This window comes from Astyanax mexicanus, chromosome 24 (assembly GCF_023375975.1).
Source record: "Astyanax mexicanus isolate ESR-SI-001 chromosome 24, AstMex3_surface, whole genome shotgun sequence".
In the NCBI taxonomy this organism is placed as follows: Eukaryota; Metazoa; Chordata; class Actinopteri; order Characiformes; family Acestrorhamphidae; genus Astyanax; species Astyanax mexicanus.
Genome location: NC_064431.1, coordinates 2,993,506 through 3,013,030, shown reverse-complemented (window position 1 = coordinate 3,013,030; position 19,525 = coordinate 2,993,506). Strand labels below are relative to the sequence as shown.

The 19,525-nt window shown below is 37.4% G+C and overlaps 1 protein-coding gene across 1 annotated transcript in view; it reads left to right on the top strand.

Annotated features, from left to right (window-relative positions):
- The window catches only part of lmcd1 (LIM and cysteine-rich domains 1), a 29,140-nt gene extending 18,322 nt beyond the window's left edge, over positions 1 to 10,818 (top strand). Inside the window, exons 4-6 of the mRNA XM_007251485.4 lie at positions 2,945 to 3,289; positions 8,253 to 8,468; positions 10,169 to 10,818. Coding sequence (XP_007251547.3) covers positions 2,945 to 3,289; positions 8,253 to 8,468; positions 10,169 to 10,306 — 699 coding nt within the window. The 3' untranslated portion in view covers positions 10,307 to 10,818. The remainder of the gene's footprint in view (positions 1 to 2,944; positions 3,290 to 8,252; positions 8,469 to 10,168) is intronic.
- Positions 10,819 to 19,525: the final 8,707 nt, after the last annotated feature.

Sequence of the window (19,525 nt, the reverse complement as noted above, 5' to 3'; positions counted from 1 at the left end):
ATATCATACTCACAAATTTCTAGATTTTTAAATAAACCTTAAAAAAAAAGTTCTCCTTCCGCTAAAATCCGCTTTTTCTTTTTTTTTTTTTTATGAAATACAATAGGTCTCTCTGAGTTGTATATGTATGCTGCATAAAGAGCTGAAACTTCTACTTCCATTGTCTGCACTAGCTAAGAGAAGAAATTGTTCCCGAAAAAGAGTCAATCAGGACTAGCAACTATCTGATTTGAATCGGATCTCCGGTGGATTCTGCGTTTAACCGAGACCTTAAATATACCCTGGGGAAGCACAGTTTGACAATGTAGCATGACTCGACAGAACACCGGTCAATGAGGGCGCCATTCATGTCAGATTTTATGATATAGAGCGTGTATAGACTCTGGGGCTTTGACATGTTGAAACTGCCCAAGAGTTTATTAGGGTTACTTTGGTTGAAAGAAGCGTTATCGATGCTGCGGGAACAGCGGCACAGCAGTATTAATAAGATTTCTTTCGGCTGCAGGGGGAGCTCGCCTCGCTTAAAGTCTGGCGTTAAGCAAAATGTTAACATTACCTAGCACTCAGTGCTATATCTTTTTTAACTAAGTCTGTATCTCTGTCCTTTAAGTTTTAGATCTGTAAAATTGACTGTGGGCTGAAGGCAGGTAGGCGTTCTCTGCTGCAGTGCTGTTAGCCAATCAGAGGCGTTACGTTTGCATGTATGAATATTTATTAGCAAGAGCCAAAATCCTGTCTTTCTTCAGAGACCTCTAATTCAGTCAAATAAAGCAGTGAAATACAGAAACACCTGTTTTTTTTTTTTTACAAAAAAACTGCTCACATGGCATTTATTCAACAACTAGACTTTTTAAACTGAATGAAAAAACTATTAAATGAGACCTTTAATATGAGACAAAAACAAACCGACTAAATATCGTAAGCAATTTTTAAATTACCTTTTAGATGAGTTGTCCGTGCCCTTTTGGAGTAATTTCGGTAGGCCGGTCACGCTCTCTGCGGTTTTGTGGCTTGAGTCCCAAAGCTTTAGAAATGATTCTGTAACCATTTCCAGACTGATAGATGAATTTCTTTAGATCAGGGTATATTGTGTTGCTTTTTGAGATCTTTTATTTTGCTTCATGTTGTCAGACAGCTTCTAATTAAGTGATTTCTTGGTTCTACCGGTCTGGCAGTAATCAGGCTTGGTTAGATTCAGTATGACATGACAGGAAGGTGTCCTGTCCCCTAGACTGAATTAATCCTGCCTGAATCCAGCCAGGAGCAGCTGACTTTTCTTTATTTGTCACATAAAAGCTGTTAAATGACCCTTAAAGTTTATATTAAAGCGGTGGTGTTGAACACAATCATAAAGAGGGTTTAACAGTGAGTCAGTGTTGCTGTGGTCGGTGGCGGGTATAAAAGAGAGAGAGAGAAAAAGAGAGAGAGAGAGAGAAAGAGAGAACTCCTCTGGGTCTCCTGTATGAATGGATGGCCTGTCTTCTACTCTTCTGTTTTTTGGAAACATTACCTTTATTAGGGCTCTTTGTGAGAAGATTATCCTGTATAAATAATACACTGCAGGTTTTAGGGCGGTTGGGCTCTGGAGACATCGCTCGCTTCATGTTTGGGCCAGACTGGTCTCAGATTGGAGATCTCTGGGGATTCCTGCTTGTTTATGGAGGGCTTTTACAAATCCGGAGCCGAACGCAATGCAGAGTTTTTATTTGCTGACATTATAAAGAGATGAGAGACCCAAATTGGTGAAATGCCCAAGCGTTTCTTCTTTAGCTACATTCATTTTTTTTCTGAAATTAAGGCTATAAAGGCTGTTTTTGTTGGAGTAACTGTCTCTACTGCCCAGGGAAGGCTTTCTACTATATAGTATTTTAGAGCATTTCTGTGAGATTCTTCTGATTTGATTCCACTTAGTGGCATGGCAGTGATCATCCTGAAAGTATTGCATATAGTATCATCATTACAGAGAACACAACCCCTCTTTATAACACACACCTGGCATTGGGTGGTAAGAAAGAGTGTTCTATTCAGTTGGCAATACTTTGCTTCAATGAATTTACGTAACAGCCATGTCATCTGCTGGTGTTGATCCACTGTGTTTTATTATTATTAAGTCTAAGTCAGTGCAGTTTTGTTTTCCCACAAAATCTTACAGCACCTCATGCTTCCCTCCGGATTTCATTTTCCAGCAGGACTTGGCACACTGCCCACACCGCCAAAAGTACCGAATGGTCTTATATTTTTGAGATACTGATTTTTGGCGTTTTCATTTTCCATTGAATCATCAACAATAAAATAAATAAAAGCAATAATCGCTTAAAATAGATCAATATGTGTGTAATATATCTATTGAATAATGATATAATTTTTTTTTGAGATGCACTAGTATATGTATATAAAACCAGGGTCAGGTTTGGATTTTAATATATATATATATATATTTAAAAACTTAAAAATATTTATATTTATTAAGTGTGTTATTAAGTGTGTTTGTTATCTGAAAAATGTAAATATGATAAAAACGCAAAAACAACATAAATCACTTTATTTCACTAATTATGTGAAAATGCATTCACTCATTTGTCTAGAGTTTTATATCATTTTGTTTTTAGATTACTTACACCATTTATGCAGATCCATTTTATTAGATTAGATATAAAAAAATAAAATAATACATTACAAGTTGTAATGTAACAAAATAAGTGACTACTTTTGCAAGGCAGATACACTGTGTGGCCAAAAGTATGTGCACTTTTGAGTTCACACTGCTCTAAATAAACCATTTAGGCCAAAAAACAGGTTGTTGCCATTTCTAACTTATAATTTAAAGATTTTGTTTCTCTGTCTCATTCTCTTTGTCTTTCTCTTTCTCTATGTGTGTGTTTGTGTATGTGTGTATGTGTGTGTGTGTATGTGTGTGTGTGTGTGTGTGTGCTCTACTCCCCAGGCCATGCAGTACATGGAGTTCCTCCCAGAAGAAAGACGACCTGTAGCCGGGACGGAGGGCGCTCTGTACCGACGCAGGCAGCTGATGAGGCAGCTCCCAGCATACGATCAGGACCCCTCGCACTGCCACAGCCTGTCTGAGGCTGAGCTCAAAGCCATGGCTCAGTTTGTGAAGAGCTATAAGGAGGAGGCGCTGGGAGTCGGGGAGGTGGCACTGCCTGGAGAAGGTGGAACAGCCAAAGAGAACAGCAGCAAGCAGAAGAACGAGAAGAGCCCCAAAGAACAGCCCAACCCAGAACCCACCACCAACGGTACACTGGAGGAGAACACCAAGAAGAGCCAATATGTGAGTATGCAAAGGGATCATGCTAATGGAAACTAGGGCTGCAACTAATAATTATTTTAGTAGTCAACTAATCTGCTGATTATTTTTCCGATTAGTCATCGATTATCAACTAATGCCTTCCCTCTCTGCTTGATGTGGGGTATGGCTTCTGTTTCTAACTTTCATGAATTGTTTGCCATCAAGCTGCCGGCGCTCAGAGGGAGCAAAATTGCCCCTGCTCCCTCTGGGTGGGTAGACGGCGCTCTCTCCCCACATCACTCCTATGGTGATGTCTGCAGCACAGGGCATCTGTGAGCTGATGTATTGAAATCGAGTCGCTGCGCTTTCCTTTTTGTATAGAAAACTACTGTCAAGGCCAGACAGGGATGAGACAAGGATAGAAAAATTACAGAGGTTTATTTATCTTTTTATTAAAAGATAATCCAACAGCATGGTAAAAAAAACAAACAGGGAGGATCAAAACCAAAATACGAAAGCATAAGGTAACAAACATACCATTTGGAGTGAGACAGTAACCTTATAGAAGTATAGTAAAAATAGCAAAAGTAGGTCAAACACAGAATAAACAATACACAGGTAAGAGAACAGTTTAATACAGACAGACGGAACTAAATTTAATACTCGGCCGTGAGTGTCTGAAGTGCATAGGTGTATTTATACAGTGGTGATGTGAACAGGTGAAATCAATACTCAGGTGATCAGTCATGTTAGGAAGTAAACGAGTGATTTCTATATTAAATTTAGTTGAAGAAGATGATACTTGAATTTTGTAATGCATTAAATCATTTTAGAAAAATCAAATTTAATCGTTTTACTGTCAGAGATTTGCACACTTTGTACCTCTGCTACTTAGTGTACTGTATATTTTATAGCAGCACATGTGTGCACACACACACACACACACACACACACACACAAAAACACATGCTTTCTCTCTTATTGTGATTTAAGCCAGGTAGGAAAAGGCAAGATCCATATTTTGGAAGAAAAAAAAGTGGAAAATCTATAATTGCTTCAAGATTCTCTTTTGGTTTCTGCTCAATTCCCCACACTGAAACCTCTCTCTCTCTCTCTCTTAACAGCCCTCTCATCTGCCTTATCTGTCTTTACCCCTCCATCATTCTCACTCGGAACCGCCAGCGTCGTGATGTGAATCTCAACAATTTTCCAAAAGAACTGAAATGCAGCCAGGCTTTTCTCAGCCCAGTGATTTATACGTAATTAATGCCATGTACTACAGAGCTCGGGGAATTCAAATATGTAGAACAGCTAGACACATTTATTACATCCGCTATAACAAATCGAGCAGGGCTGGAGTGAATCAAAACAGCTCAAGAGCAGATCTCCTAAACCTTGATCAGGATAGAATATACAGGAATACACCAGTAACAGTGCAGCAGTAACCATTTACCTACTGAATCAGCTCTACGTTACACAGTGGACACTCCAGAGCACGCTGTCTCAGTAAACTGCCCTTCTATCTTAAATTAGTTTAAACTACAGATGAGGGTCTTTAAGGAACACCTGCAATTTGCTGATTATCTGCTTCTGCTTATCAGGGCAGATGTTCTGGATAAACAGCTGCAGTCGCTTTGCCGCTCGCTTTGTTTTTCGAGCAGAAGTAAAACGATCTTGTTTTGATTTTGGCACAAACAGCTTGATTAAGGCCTTGATTGAGGCTGAGCTAGGTATAGCAACACCAAAGCAACCATCTGCAATACCATAGCGACCACCTAGCAATACTATAGTTACCACCTAGCAACAGCACACTATAGCACTGGCACCTAGTTATACCATTGTAGCGCTGTATATCAACCACCTAACCACACTATAGAAACCACCTACCAGCACCAAAGCAACCTCCTGTAACACCATAGCAACCATTCAGCAATACTAAAGCAACCACCTGTAATAGTGACCATATGCATATATTTTTAATTTTACTATTCTCAAAACTTTAATTTGCCACTGTGTATATGATGGCATACAAATACACTTTATACATTGCCTTGCCTAGTAATAATATAGCATATAATATTGCTGCTTGTTAAAGCTTGTGGTTTAAACAAGAGGGCAACAATACAATCAGAAAAGGGCTACCCAAGAAAAATAAAATGTCTTTTGTGTGATAGGGCAATTTTATCATTAGGCCAATAAAACAGAAATATATGTATATATATATACAGCTAAAAAATAAGAGACCACTTAAAAAAAAATGACGATCACAAGCCATCAAACCAAGCTAAACTGCTTAATTTTTGCTCCAGGAGTAAAGCAGCATAAAGTTATCCAAAAGCAGTGTGTAAGACTGGTGGAGGAGAACATGATGCCAAGATGCATAAAAACTATGATTAAAATCAGGGTTATTCCACCAAATATTGATTATTTCTGAACTCTTAAAACTTTATGAATATGAAGTTGGTTTCTGTGCATTATTTGAGGTCTTAAGCTCTGCGTATTTTTGTTATCTCAGCCATTTCTCATTTTCTGCAAATAAATGCTGTCTGTAGTTTATAGAATAAAACAAAAATGTTCATTTTACTCAAACATAAACCTATAAATAGCAAAATCAGAGAAACTAGACATTTGCTTTGGGTAGCCAATCGTTTTTTCGCCCTCTTGTTTAAACAACATGCTTAAAATGATGTTAAAAGCAGCAAGACTTGGATACAGCAGTTGTATTATTCAAACAAAACATAGTAATAATAGTAATACTACTACTACTACTAATAATAATAATAATATATGATATAATAAGAATGATAATATTATTATTATTGTTGTTGTTTGCAGTGGTAGTAGAAGTACTGGTATTTATTTAAATGCAGTGTCTGGAAACTCTGTAAATAGTTACAGTCTGGTATCTCAAAACAATGAATGAACAATAATAATAATAATAATAATAATAATAATAAGAAGAAGAAGAAGAAGAAGAAGAAGAAGAATAGCACACCATTTATCGGAAGTGGTTACATAGTATGTTGTATGTTTGTATATATTATATTTATATTTTATATTGTTTTTTTATACAGTATTGTTGTATATTTTGACATGTCTGACAGTGGAATTAAGCTATATTCAGCGAAAATCATTTTAAAAGAAATTAAGTGAACATATCGCTATTAGATCACTGAGAAAACACTTTGACTGCCTTTTACTGCAGTAAAAGAGAAGCTATATTATCTGTAGAAGATTAAAATATTTTCTGTTATGAAACAATGTAACACCACTGCAGCCTGAAAAAAAGCAAGAAATACTGCAGAAACAATAGTTTTCCCTGATCAAACAAAGCAGCCTTATCTTATTAGACTAGAAATAACTGAGAGCTTCTAGAGCTTCTGAGGAGACTGGTATCATTTCAGGACTTTGTTGAACATTATATAGGCTACTAAACACCAAATTTATACTGATGGACTCAGATAAGATAAAGCGTTAGCTTAGCATAGCCACTAGCTTTGTGGTTTGATGTTACGTTTCTCAGGCTTCATTAATCAGAGTGATTCGTAGTGAACTGAGGGGCTGGAGTGTATTTTAAAAGCCTGTGTGTTTGGATTCAGCAGTGATTTACAGTGGATGTGTAAATTAGTGCTTCTCTTAAGTTGCCGTACTCAGGCACTTTTATAGGCCTGTAAAAAAAAAAATCCCGCCGGGTCTTTTTTTCTGATGTAGTCTCTCGAAGGCCAGCCCTGGAGTTTCCTGTTGGTTAGCTGCGTCTTCGCTGCACGTGGAGTCTTCGCTTTAGGGCATTGCATGTCTGGTTTATGATGCAGCGCGCAAACAAAATGTGCGTTTCCTGTGTAGATTGAGGTTTGTTTGAAACACATGTGGAAGGCGGACGGGAAGCTATAGTCAGCAGCTGGAGCGGAGTGTATGACGATATGCTATCCTTGATTAATTGCTTATGTGCACGTTTCTCAGTGTATTGTGGGTATGAATGGTCAGTAGTTGGGGGCGGTTACTTTTTCACATAGGGATTGCTTTTTTCCATTAATAAATAAAATCATAATACATACAAAATGCTTTTTGTATTTACTATTTACTCAGGTTATCTTTGTCTAATATTAAAGTTAGTTTAATAATCTGAAAATGTAATACCATAGCAACCACCTGAAATACCACAGTAGCCACTTAGCAACATCATAGCAATATCATTATATTTATTATAATCACCTGGAGTACTATAGCAACCACTTAACAGCACCATAGCAACCAAGTGTTATATCAAGTGAAAGTAATGGAATTGCAACACCATAGCATACTATAGCAACCACTTAGCATCACCACAGCAACCACCTACTAACCACTTGGCAATTCCAATTCCAGCTGCAGATATGTTCTCCTGGGTCTCTGGGTCTGCCTGCATGATGATCCAGCTCATAAGTAACCTTACAGGACTATGTTTACAGGATGTAAGCGGGAACATGTGGGCAGGGACTGAAGGTTACCTGTAAATAAACAAGCTAACAAGCAGAAAAAAAATCCACCTTTTTTCCAGTCTTCCTCCTCATGTTCAGGTTTTCACGTGGGCTGGGCTCCGGCATGGAGGGCAGTCGCAATCTGAAAATAATTAAAACCAGAGCAAAGAACATCTGCGCCTGATTTCTGTTTTATCATAACAAGAATGCTCAGTTTGGGGCCTGTGTGTTGTTGCTATGAAAAATGTGGCTTTGGTTACATGAGATTATTCTGAAAAGAACGAAATGTAACTTCTACAGTGTACAGTGTATCAGCTTTAGCTACATTTGTGCAAAAAAATAAAAACTGAAATGTGTTTAACTCTTCTGCCACCACTAGGTGACAGTATAATGGCCATATAAGAGGACACCAGGCCCTCGTAGAGCAAAATTTAACATTGTGGTCTAGACACATATGTGGACGCCAGGTCCTAGGAGTAAAATGTCAAATTTAAATTCGCGTCCCTGCTATGCCTGACTGCCTGACTGTTTGTCGGTGTTCTCCTCAGCACTGCAGCGGCTGTGGGGAGCTGGCGGTGCTGGACAGTCCGGTGGTGTACGCTGAGAGGGCGGGCTATGAGAAGCTCTGGCATCCCACCTGCTTCGTGTGTGCTGAGTGCGGCGAGGCTCTGGTGGACCTGGTTTACTTCTGGAGAAAGGGCACTCTGCTGTGCGGCCGCCATTACTGCCAGAGCCTCAGACCCCGCTGTGCAGGCTGTGACGAGGTGAGACCACATGAATACACTGAAAAAAAATCCATTGCCAAAAATTACAGATAAGTCTATGTAAACTGGGACGTAACTGCTTACATTAAGGGGTGAGCTAATTTATTTATAGTAAGATTTATTAAAAAAAAGAAATTACAAAGTCTCAAAACGAGTAAATCTATTAAATTACAAGCTTAAATCAAGCAAGAATACCTTAGTTTGTGGCTTAAATGTGTACACAAGAATAAGAATAACTTGACTGGTGCTTATTTTGAGTCAAATTACTTAAATAAGGTGAACATTTGAAGTAAAACTGAATAAGATCGTTATTCCTAAAATAAGTAAAACAATCTTACTGTTATATTTAGTTAGAACTCAGACAAGTGCAGATGTAAAATCAAAGCTATCATAACAAATCAGTGAACAGGAGCCAACAGGTGCTAGTACTCAGGCGAATTACTTCCTGAAGGCGTCATATGATTGTGAGTGTCACTGAGTGGTGCGTTATGGGTAGTGTAGTCTTGTGACTGGAAATCACAGGTATGGTGGGCAAGATGGGTGCAATTTCGGTGCCAGAGTGACACTTACACTAACACAGTGCTTAGTAAGACAAAAATTCTTATCAGAGAAAAATATAAGATTTGTTGCCTTGTAATTAGATCATTTCACTTGATAAAATTTGATAATGTTTTTGCAGCATACCATGACAGAACGTCATATGCAATCTCATGAAATTGTCTATGAGTGAAACTATGTGTGTATATATTAACTATATAAATAATATTGTATTAAAAAAAAATAATAATAAATATATATTTTATCACAAGTAAAAAATAAATATATTGCCATGTTGCCCAGTCCTAAACATATAAAGGTAAATATTTGTGGTAAACTGCTGAGAAATTGCCATCAGCACTGAAAATTTAAAAGTGACATATAATTAATTTGTTAAATATTTTAAGTTGGTAACTAATAATTAAGTATATAATATATTAATAAATTAATACTTGACTTAGCTTGGGTTGAGAAATGCTCACATCTGGTTTTACAAGCACATTTTCCACCATGTTATTTTTCCTTAATAAGGAAAAAATACACATTATTTTACACTATTTTTTTTGTCATGCTGGGACTGTGAAAAAAAATTATAAGCTTTGCTTTGATTGGCTGGTTTACGTCACTAAAACAACTGCTAGTGGGCGGGGTTTATGTCAGTGTTGTGAGTTTGACGTGTCGTTATTCAGCTTTTTCATGATAAATCCAGCTTTTTTCCAGGACTCCTTTTCCAAGGCACAGGTGAAATAAAAAATGAGCTGGAAAAATGTGAAGAAAAAAAAATACTACCGCACATTTACTCACTTCAGGATAGATGAGAATGCTTCATCGAGTTAAAAATAAAAAAAGTGAAAAGGTGTTTATTTGAGAGGTTTTTACCCCCATATTTTGGTTTGCACGAGTGCATCCAAAGCTGTATTCCTTTCCATCTGACTCCTATTTCTCATACTTATTAGTCTTACTTATTAGGCTCTGTCTGGCTTATGCAGATGTTGGGAGATTTAAAAAAAATGATGATTTGTTTGGTTGGGTAAATAATGACTTGCATGCAAAATACCTTTGGAAATGTGATTTAAAACAGGAAACAAACTTGGAATCCTAATCTATTTTCTTCCCTTTTCTTCATTTCCATCTTTCTCCGTCTCTTTTTCCCTCTGATGCAGCTGATCTTCACTGAGATCTTCCATCAGGAAGCGAACGGGCAGTTCTGGCACAAGGAGCATTTCTGCTGCTGGCAGTGCGGCCAAAGCCTCGGCGTCCAGTGTGGCTGCAGCAGCCGCCGCCAATCCAAACCAGTGTAAACTGGGCCGAGACTGAAATCTCCAAGCCAGCACAACCAGTCTGCTCAGTGGAGGCAGAGGGCCAGATAGGATGCACTTCATATGCATTTGATATTTTAGGCCAGTTGTTTTAAGCCTGACTTATGTACAGTAACTTCCACTGTATAGCGTTCAAACAGCGATGAAAAATCATACATCACTCTGACTGAACAGCAAAGTTCAGCAAAGATCTCCTAAAGTATCAATGTCTTTGTGTTGACTATGGCTTTGTTTTATATTTAAAATAATATCACTGTAAAAATAATAGTCCCTCAAAGAACGTCTAGTATCTCATTCCCACCAAATAGTGCAGGCTGGCGATTGTGCTGGAACTGATGCTGGCTGGTCCTGGTTCCTCCGAAGTAGAAAAATCTCCTAACACTACATTTACACTGATCCATCGCTTCAACGGGAAATGGTTTCATACAAGCTTTATTTGCTATTAACCAATTAATATATGTTCGATTCAGCTTCATAACACTGTCTAGGAGCAAATATATATATATATATATATATATATATATATATATATATATATATATATATATATATATATAGGAGCATATAGGAGCAATACAGGCTAACAAAAGCAAACATTTCCAATTTAAATATATATTTAATTTTTTAAAACCTTTCTCCAGGCTGTATTAATCTGAGTCACTGTAAATCAGCAGGTATTGATCATAAAGAACAGGGAAGCCTGAAACCGCAATGATTAGCTTTATAATTTATAATTATCTTCCATGTTTTTCTGGAACGCTTGAAAGCAGAACTAAATGTTTTTATAGTTGGGCTCTCTGGACAGATTAATTTGCATAAAGTTCCCTCACTGCCTTCGGCTACTAATATTTGTAAATCAAACTATGAGGAGAACGTCTGAAATCTATCTGCAGTTTTCATTTTTAATGACCTTAAGTATGCACTCCTCAAAGAACCTACACTGAAAAAATGATGAGTAAAATTTTCTTTAAAAAAGTTTCGCAACTTTCTGCATTTGCTTTTTTTTAAAGTAAATTTAATTTCATATAAATTTAAGTAACCTCAACTCGGTTTCAAGACTTAAATGTTACACAGAGTAAATAAGTGAACTGAACTTCAGTCAATCCTTTCTTTTAGTAAACTTTACTTCATTTCTGCTACAATATTACCTAATTACAATTACTTCATTTATACAATATTACTTAAATAATTTATGATACATAATATATATTATAATTCCTGAAATGTAAATATTTTTAGCTACAACACACATATTACACTGTCTCAACACATGGATGGCATGGTATACATTCTTTTAAAAAGAATATATATATATACATATAATATATTATGTATCAAAAATTATTTGAGTAATATTGTATTAATTAAGTAATTGTAATTAGGTAATATTGTATGCAGAAAATAGGTAAAGGTTATTAAAAGAAAGGATTGATTCAGTAAAATAAATGAAGTAAAGTTTACTAAAAGAAAGGATTGACTGAAGTTCAGTTCACTTATTTACTCTGTGTAACTCTATTTAAGTCTTAAAACCGAGTTGAAGTTACTTAAATTTATCTGAAATTAAATTTACTTAAAAAAAAGCAAATGCAGAAAGTTGCGAACTTTTTTTTTACATAAATTTTACTCATCATTTTTTTCAGTGTATTTTAGAAGGTTCCCTAAAGCACCTTACAAGAATCTTCCACTGGTATAAACTAAGGACCCTCCAATTGTTCCCCAAGCATCCTGTCCTTTTAACAGCGTGAGGGGGGTGTGAGGTGAACATTTTAATTAGCAGATTAAAGCTTTGCTTTTCAGACCCCCCGCTCTTCTGAGGGTCTGAGGGTGACTCAGTCGTACTCGATTTTAGCGCATTGAGGAGAATTTGTAAACAGATTGAGCGACGCCCTGCTGTTTAGACAGAAAGCACACTGCCCCAGTGCATTATGCTGTGATATAGTGCACTCATGGGCTCGACTTGGCTCTGAAGGAGAGGGGAAGTGATAGGGTGTAGGGTGGAACGTTTGCGTTGGTCTACAGAGATGCACTGGAACCTCTACGTCTGGTTTCTATGGTACACAAGAGAGTATGTATAGGTGACTCACAGCTTGGCTCTTTGTCATCTGACCCCATGCATCATGCGTACTCAGGTTCTGTGTTCTGAGTCCAAATTCACTTCATGCTTAGTTCACTTTCCTGGGAATTGGACAGAAAGCTCAAGGCAGAGTTGAGGGACACCATGCTGTTTATGGTGGGATAGAAATTTGACATTTGCAGCACTTGGCAGGCTTTCTTATCCAGAGTAACTTACAGTTAAATCAGCTTACAAAGGTAGAGGAGCTGCTGGAGCAGGATTAGCATTACCTGCTAACTGTTCTAAGCTCTAGCTCTTTTGCCATTCAGAGCTATTAGAGTTTTATCAGCCTGTAGTCAGCGTGTTAATCGTGTTAAAACAAGCTATGTGGGATGAACCGCTAGCTAATATCCCCCTGGCTTACTGGAAAACTCAGAGTTCCTCAGTGTAGTGCTATTCGTGGCTAGCCTTAGTGGAAGTCTGCAAATCTAAACTTACTGTAAATAAACGGAAGCGCTTTACTCATCCAAATAAAACATTTTTTAAAGGAGAAAAACTTGTGTAGATTTACATCCAGCACTCGTTTGACTTTAAAATATATCTATATATTTTTTTAAAAATACTGTTTTTTGCCAAACTAAAAGGAAAACATGGCAGCACCCCTGTTCCTTACTAGTGTCGCATGATGAGCCTTATAATCCAGTGTGCCTTATATGCATGAAAATAGACCACAAAACAGACGTCCATTGATAGTGCGGCAGTTTTTAAGGAGAGAAATTTGTGTAGATCAACATCCAGAGCTCGTTTGACTTTAAAATATATATTTTTTAAGAATTACTTTTTTTTTTCTTTACTTAACTTAGCTTAGCTTTTTTTGCTGAATTGAAATGAAAACATGGCGGCACCCCTGTTCCTTACTAGTGTCACATAATGAGCCTTATAATCCGGTGTAGCTTATAATACTGTGCACCTTATAGTGCAAAAAATACAATTTACACACCTGACACACCTGGAACGTGAGGTAGCCACCTTACCACCAGTGGAGGAATTGGAATGGTATCAGAGGAGGCATGCTCTAGCCTTCGTCCTCTTTGTGTTGAGGGCATTTCTAGTGATGGGTTGAGTCCTAATGATTGGGTCTCTTAATAGATCTCCAAATAAATCAGATAAATGGAAGTCTATTGAAAAAAAGAAGGCTTTTGGCATCAGACAGAACTATGCCACTATATCTTGCTGCTAAAGCAAATCCTGCTCCCCCATGTTTACACAGGACAAAAAAACACGACCACTTCAAAAAACCTTTCAGCCAACACACACCACCCTCCTTCATCACGGCTGAACCCTCGTAATACAGTTTGGCGTTTCACACACAGTCCTCCCTGCTCCCCATCATTACCCAAACGATGTTGATCATATCTGAGTTATAATCATAATCAGTCACATTCATTAGAGTTGCGTACCAACGCCACAGACGGCCGTGCGTGTGTAGTCCTTGGAGCCGCCTCTGAGAGGCTGATCTGTTTGGATTTCTGGAAGTAATAGAATCCCGCATCATTTCGCCGTTGTTGCGAATGTTTGTACAGATGTTTTGCTCGTGGTTCGAACATTAAAGAGAAGAGAAATGTGGCTTTTATGTGAGAATCTGACAGTTTAGCGAAGTTCCTGTAAATGCCTGTATTTTGTTTCGAATATTGAGTTTCACACGGTCAGAAATTACGCGGAGGTCACGAAGAGAATAGTGTGGGAACTATTGCATCGCTTTTTCCTCGCTTGCTTTGGATTTTCTTTTCACGCTGACGTCCAGTATCTATCAGCTCTGCTCTGCAGTGTACAGTCCCTAATGGCATCTCACAATAAGGCTAAAGGCCTCGAACCTTTCGTGCCTTAGATACAGCATCTGACTGTGCTCATGTGTGCTTTCATCAATTATGTGAATTTTAGAAACGTGTGCTTTGAGTTCTTGAGTTATTTTAAGCCTGATTTCTGATGCTTGTTATAATTATTGAGGATAAATGAGTCGAAGCGCGTAATTAATTGTACCTGTTTAACTGCAAAACACCTTTCAGCAGAACTGGAAACTAAATATATTGTATTTGTAAACTTTTAGGAGTGATATCTTTTAGAAACTAACAATTGTCAAGTTCATGGCAATAGGTTTTAGGCTAAAATGCATCCAGCGATACAAGACTTAAAATAAAAGATATAAAGCTCTGGAAATTTTTTTTTAGATTTAGAGCATTTATTTGCCGAAAATGATAAATGGCTCAAAAGGGCTTTCAGACCTCAAGTAATGTGGAGAAGAAAAAGAAGAAAACAAGTTCACATTCATAAAGTTTTAAGAGTTCAGAAATCAATATTTGGTGGAATAACCCTGTTTTTTTACATTTTTTATGCATCTTGGCATCATGTTCTCCTCCACCAGTCTTACACACTGCTTTTGGATAACTTTATGCTGCTTTACTCCTGGTGCAAAAATTCAAGCAGTTCAGTTTGGTGGTTTGATGGTTTGTGATCATCCATCTTCCTCTTGATTATATTCCAGAAGTTTTCAATTTGGTCAAATCAAAGAAACTCATCATTTTTAAGTGCTCTCTTATTTATTTCCGGAGCTGTATATATGATACGTCTGATTTACAAGGAATCTCACACTCTTTTATCCATGACTAACTTTTTTTACTAGTAAAAAGTTAATTATTGTAATTGCAGATATCTGCACTGTAATTCAGACTAGTAAAAAAGTCTACATACGCATATTTGTTCATTTTGTCTAGTACAAATTCAAAATCTATAATTTAGTTTATATTTACTGGACTAGTCGGATCTGATCTTTTTTTACCTTGTGCTCTTGAAATTTGCAAAACGTAACCTCTGCACTATTTAAGTTACAAATAAGAGCCAATTTCTAGTTTTGTTTTTGGTTCTTTTGTGATTAGATTTAGAAAAAAAAACTTGAATTTGACTTTTTACTACTAAAATTGATTTTACGAGTTATGGCTTGTTTAACTGGTGACGTTTTAGGCTAAAACCTTTGCCGTATCAGTCTCTTATGTTTGATAGCACTGAAATTATAGATTGATGACATGTTGAGAAATGCTTATTGTAACAAAACCAACTGGAATGCTGAGTTTTGGATAAAAAAAATGTATAAAAGTGTAGAATGTCTGGATTTATAGGGTTCTAAAGTATTTATTACTTGGTATATAAGTTTAGACTTGGGCCGTTTTGTGTGTCTTTTTTTTTTTTGGCGTATACTGGCAGTCATAAAGAGTCGCATGGGTTGCATGGGTTGCATTACAGATGCTAAGGATGTGCATGTGGAGAATCTTCAGACAGCTAAACATTAGTGAGTTATAAGCACAATTCATGAGGTGCTCTTCATCCAAAAAAGGCAAACTATTTTATACGTCCTCCTTTGGTCCTGATATGCACAATTTGTCACATTTTCACTTTCAGAATGAGCTTCTTCCCACACATTCTTCACCACTGTTCACACCTCCTATGATGATTGAGTTCCTTTTCTCCATACATGTCCCAACACAGTCCCTCAATCTCTTAATGTGACTTAAATCTGATGATGATTGGTGTTAGGTCATGACGCCATGACACCTGAACTTCTCCACTTCCCATTTATACAGCAGACTGCTGTTCAAAAGCTTAGAAGCTGCTTAGATGCTTAGAAGCTCGTCCTTAAAGATGAACTCTTTAAGGATTCTCTCTTAAAGATTCTCTCTCTTTCCCCTCATCACTCCTAGGGTGATGTGGATCAGCACAAGGCTGCGTCTGTGAGCTGATGTACCAGAACCGAGTCGCTGCGCTTTCCTACGAGCGTTAGCGCTGTGATGCTACTCGGCAATGCAGTTTGAAAAGAGGCGGAGTTTGAAATCACATGTGTGGGAGGAGGCGTGTGCTAGTCTTCACCCTCCTGGTGTTGGGTCATCACTAGTGATAGGGGGAGTCCAAACGATTCCAAACTTTTGAACAGTAGTTGCTGCACGTCTGAGCAGTTCCGCTTGGCTGCCAGTGTGTCAGTGAGTAATAGTATGTTTAAGTATGGAATTTAGCGTAATGGGCTCATTAGTAGCGAGCCTGATTTAGCTAAGTGCGGGAGTTGGAACGCCGCCGCTCTCTGAGAAGCTCTTAATCCAGTTTAAATCTGAAAGTAATTTGTGCTGGAATGCGTCTTAATGGCCTGTCCAGCGATAAACTCCGCAGACTGACACGCTGTGTTTTGTTGTTTGTTTTAAAACGGCATTCGATTGTGAGTACGTGAGTTTTAATGCATCCCTGTTGGAGTAGATTCATATTTTTTGTTTGTTTTGTCATATTTTATTTGTTCTTTTATTGTATCTGTTTTATTGTAGAGTTTGGTTTGAATGTGCAGATTGACTTGGTTCCTATATATATATATATATATATATATATATATATATATATATATATATATATATTCATGTAGTGTATGTTTCAAATGCATTTTCTGGATCCATTGAATAAATTGTTGATACATATATTTCAATGTTTCTTATATGTCTCATGAACTGTATTATATATTTGTATCGTTAACAGCAAACACATTTAACTATTACAAAAAAAAGAATGTACACAGCTTAACACGCTTGGAGGAGAACACTAACTGCCACTAACTGTCAGCTGATTAGCTGTTGGCTAATACAGTATGGTATTGAAAAAAAGTGTCAACACCCCGGTTGCTGAGTGTAATATGAATAAAGTTTCAGTTTCTGAATGAGTTTCTCTGATTTTGCTATTTATAGGTTTATGTTTAAGTAAAATGAACAGTGTTGTTTTATTCTATAAACTACAGACAACATTTCTCCCAAATTAGAATCTCCAAATACAGTAATTAGGGGTCCACTGATTTTATATCCAATATAAATTATATATATATATATATATATATATTGGTTCTGATCAAAATACTGAAAGGCATAGGCTGCTCTGAGTGTCAGGTTTTTAGTATCTACATGTATCCTAGAGGTGTGATTATTGATTATCAAGAAAAATAAGTCTGCTGGATGCTGTTCATGTATTTTGTCAAAGTAATAATTAATAAGCCATGTAATTAACTATATATCATCAATATTATTATGCCTTCAACTCATATACACTCTAGTCTAACCATTTTTGAGAATATATATTTTAGGTGTGAATATATTTAAAGTCTATACATTCAAAAATAAGTAAAAATAAATAATAAAACAGGCGCTTGGTAAAATTTGGACCAAAACATGATCAGTTCCAGGAAAATATAACAATTCTGCTTTTTTTACATTTGAAATTATTATATTTTTGAGCAGCCGTATGTCTTCTGGAGTAAAAGAGATCAGGGCATGTGTCCGTCTGATATAATTACTGTGTTATAAGACATAAAAAAGAGGAACTGAAAACAAAAACGGAGAAAAAACACACCAAAACAGCCTAGAGTTCAAAGAGTTAATGCTGCCTTAGAGTTTGAATGTAAATATAAAATATTTTAAAGCTTTTTTTCTTGATAAGGACGTTAAAGGGTTAAGTTACACTCCGTTTCCTTCATGAAGGTGAGAAACGGTCGAAGGCCGGATGACGTCGCTGACGGCATGTTGTGGGCTGTTCGTTTTATGACCTCATCCTCGCCCCGGCCAGATCGCCGGGATGCTCCTCTCCTGCCAAGCTGCTTCTTGTGAGCTAATAGTTTTAATAAGATAAACAGAGGAAGGCGTATCTGTGTGATCGGGTTCGCCAGGTTGTCGGCTTGTTTGGACTCGTTCCTTCAGATTTCTCCAGATGTTCTGAGAAGGTCTTTCCACCCAGTTCAAAGGCTTCAGAGTCAGGGCGGCAGAACGGGACACACCCAGGCTTTCTGTCAGGACCAGGCCTTTCATTAGAGACTCAGTCAGTTCTGAAAGGCAGCTGTGACCCGACGAAAATCTTGCACAGGCCTGGCGGTTCTGCGTCAGGTAAACCACGGAAATACGCGGGTATCATTTATTTATAAAGCATATTTAACCCTTTGAAACCCTGCGTCCTTTACAAAGGACATCATGTATGTCCTTTTTTATGTTTTGTTGCATAAAAAAAATAATTTAAACATGTTGACCAATGAAACATAAGCTTAGCCCCATCCACTGCACTGAAAAAAAAATTAGGGAATGGCAAAACAAAAGTTAATTTTTTACTAATTTTATCGTATTTTGAGTGGTTTATTTTTCCAATTGGGTCTCGACTGCCTTTATAAAGGTTCACCATTTTTTGTGTAAATCAATTGCTGTGAATCACTTGCTTCTACGAGCCATTTGGCTATGAGCTCCTCCCCTATTGTGATGTCACAATAAGGAAATCTGCATAGAACCACCCAGACTGCACCCATCACCTATCAACCCACACCAAACAGCACCCACTAGATCAGTTGAAGAAAAGCAACGCCATTTCCATTCCGGACAGTACACAGCAGGAGTAGCCTGTAGACTTTGTCTGAGGGAGGGATCTGTACCTACTCTCTGTGGCAAGTCAGTATATGGGTATATGGGAGATGTTAAGTACTTTCAGATAATGAGTTTTGTGTTTCTATCAGTGCAGTTAAGCATAAACTAGAGGCTAAGAGTAAATGTGGCGTGGCCAGCAACATCTTATTTGCATTAAAGTGTCAGAGCCCTTAAACGGCTCATTCTGATGGGGACTGAAACTGGCGAGAATAGAGCTGTTTTGTATAGCCCATAGATCTACAGTATTCTAACTTTAAGCAATAAACTATGTATTTAGGCAGTGTATTCTGATTTTTTTTTTAACACCCACCAAGATCAGCCTTAAAATGACCATAGAAAGTCTAAAACATGGTTCCAAAAATTCACAAGTAGTCTAATACTATTTATTATTAATTATTTCAATTATTTTAGAGGGAAAGTGGTATTGTGTGTGTGTTTCTGTGTTGGGCAGTATTTTACTTTTTTCTAATTCAGGATAAAGTCAGGGGAATTTGTGATTTCACGGCATTGGGCTCGTGCCATTGGCAGGCGCTGTACTTCCTGTGCCTGCACTTCTATTTGAGGAAAAGCTGAGTGGCGAGGAATAACTCCACACTGTTTACATAAGTGCTGCAAATATTCCAGCGATTTCATATATTACATACCCTGCCCATGACATCATCTGTAATT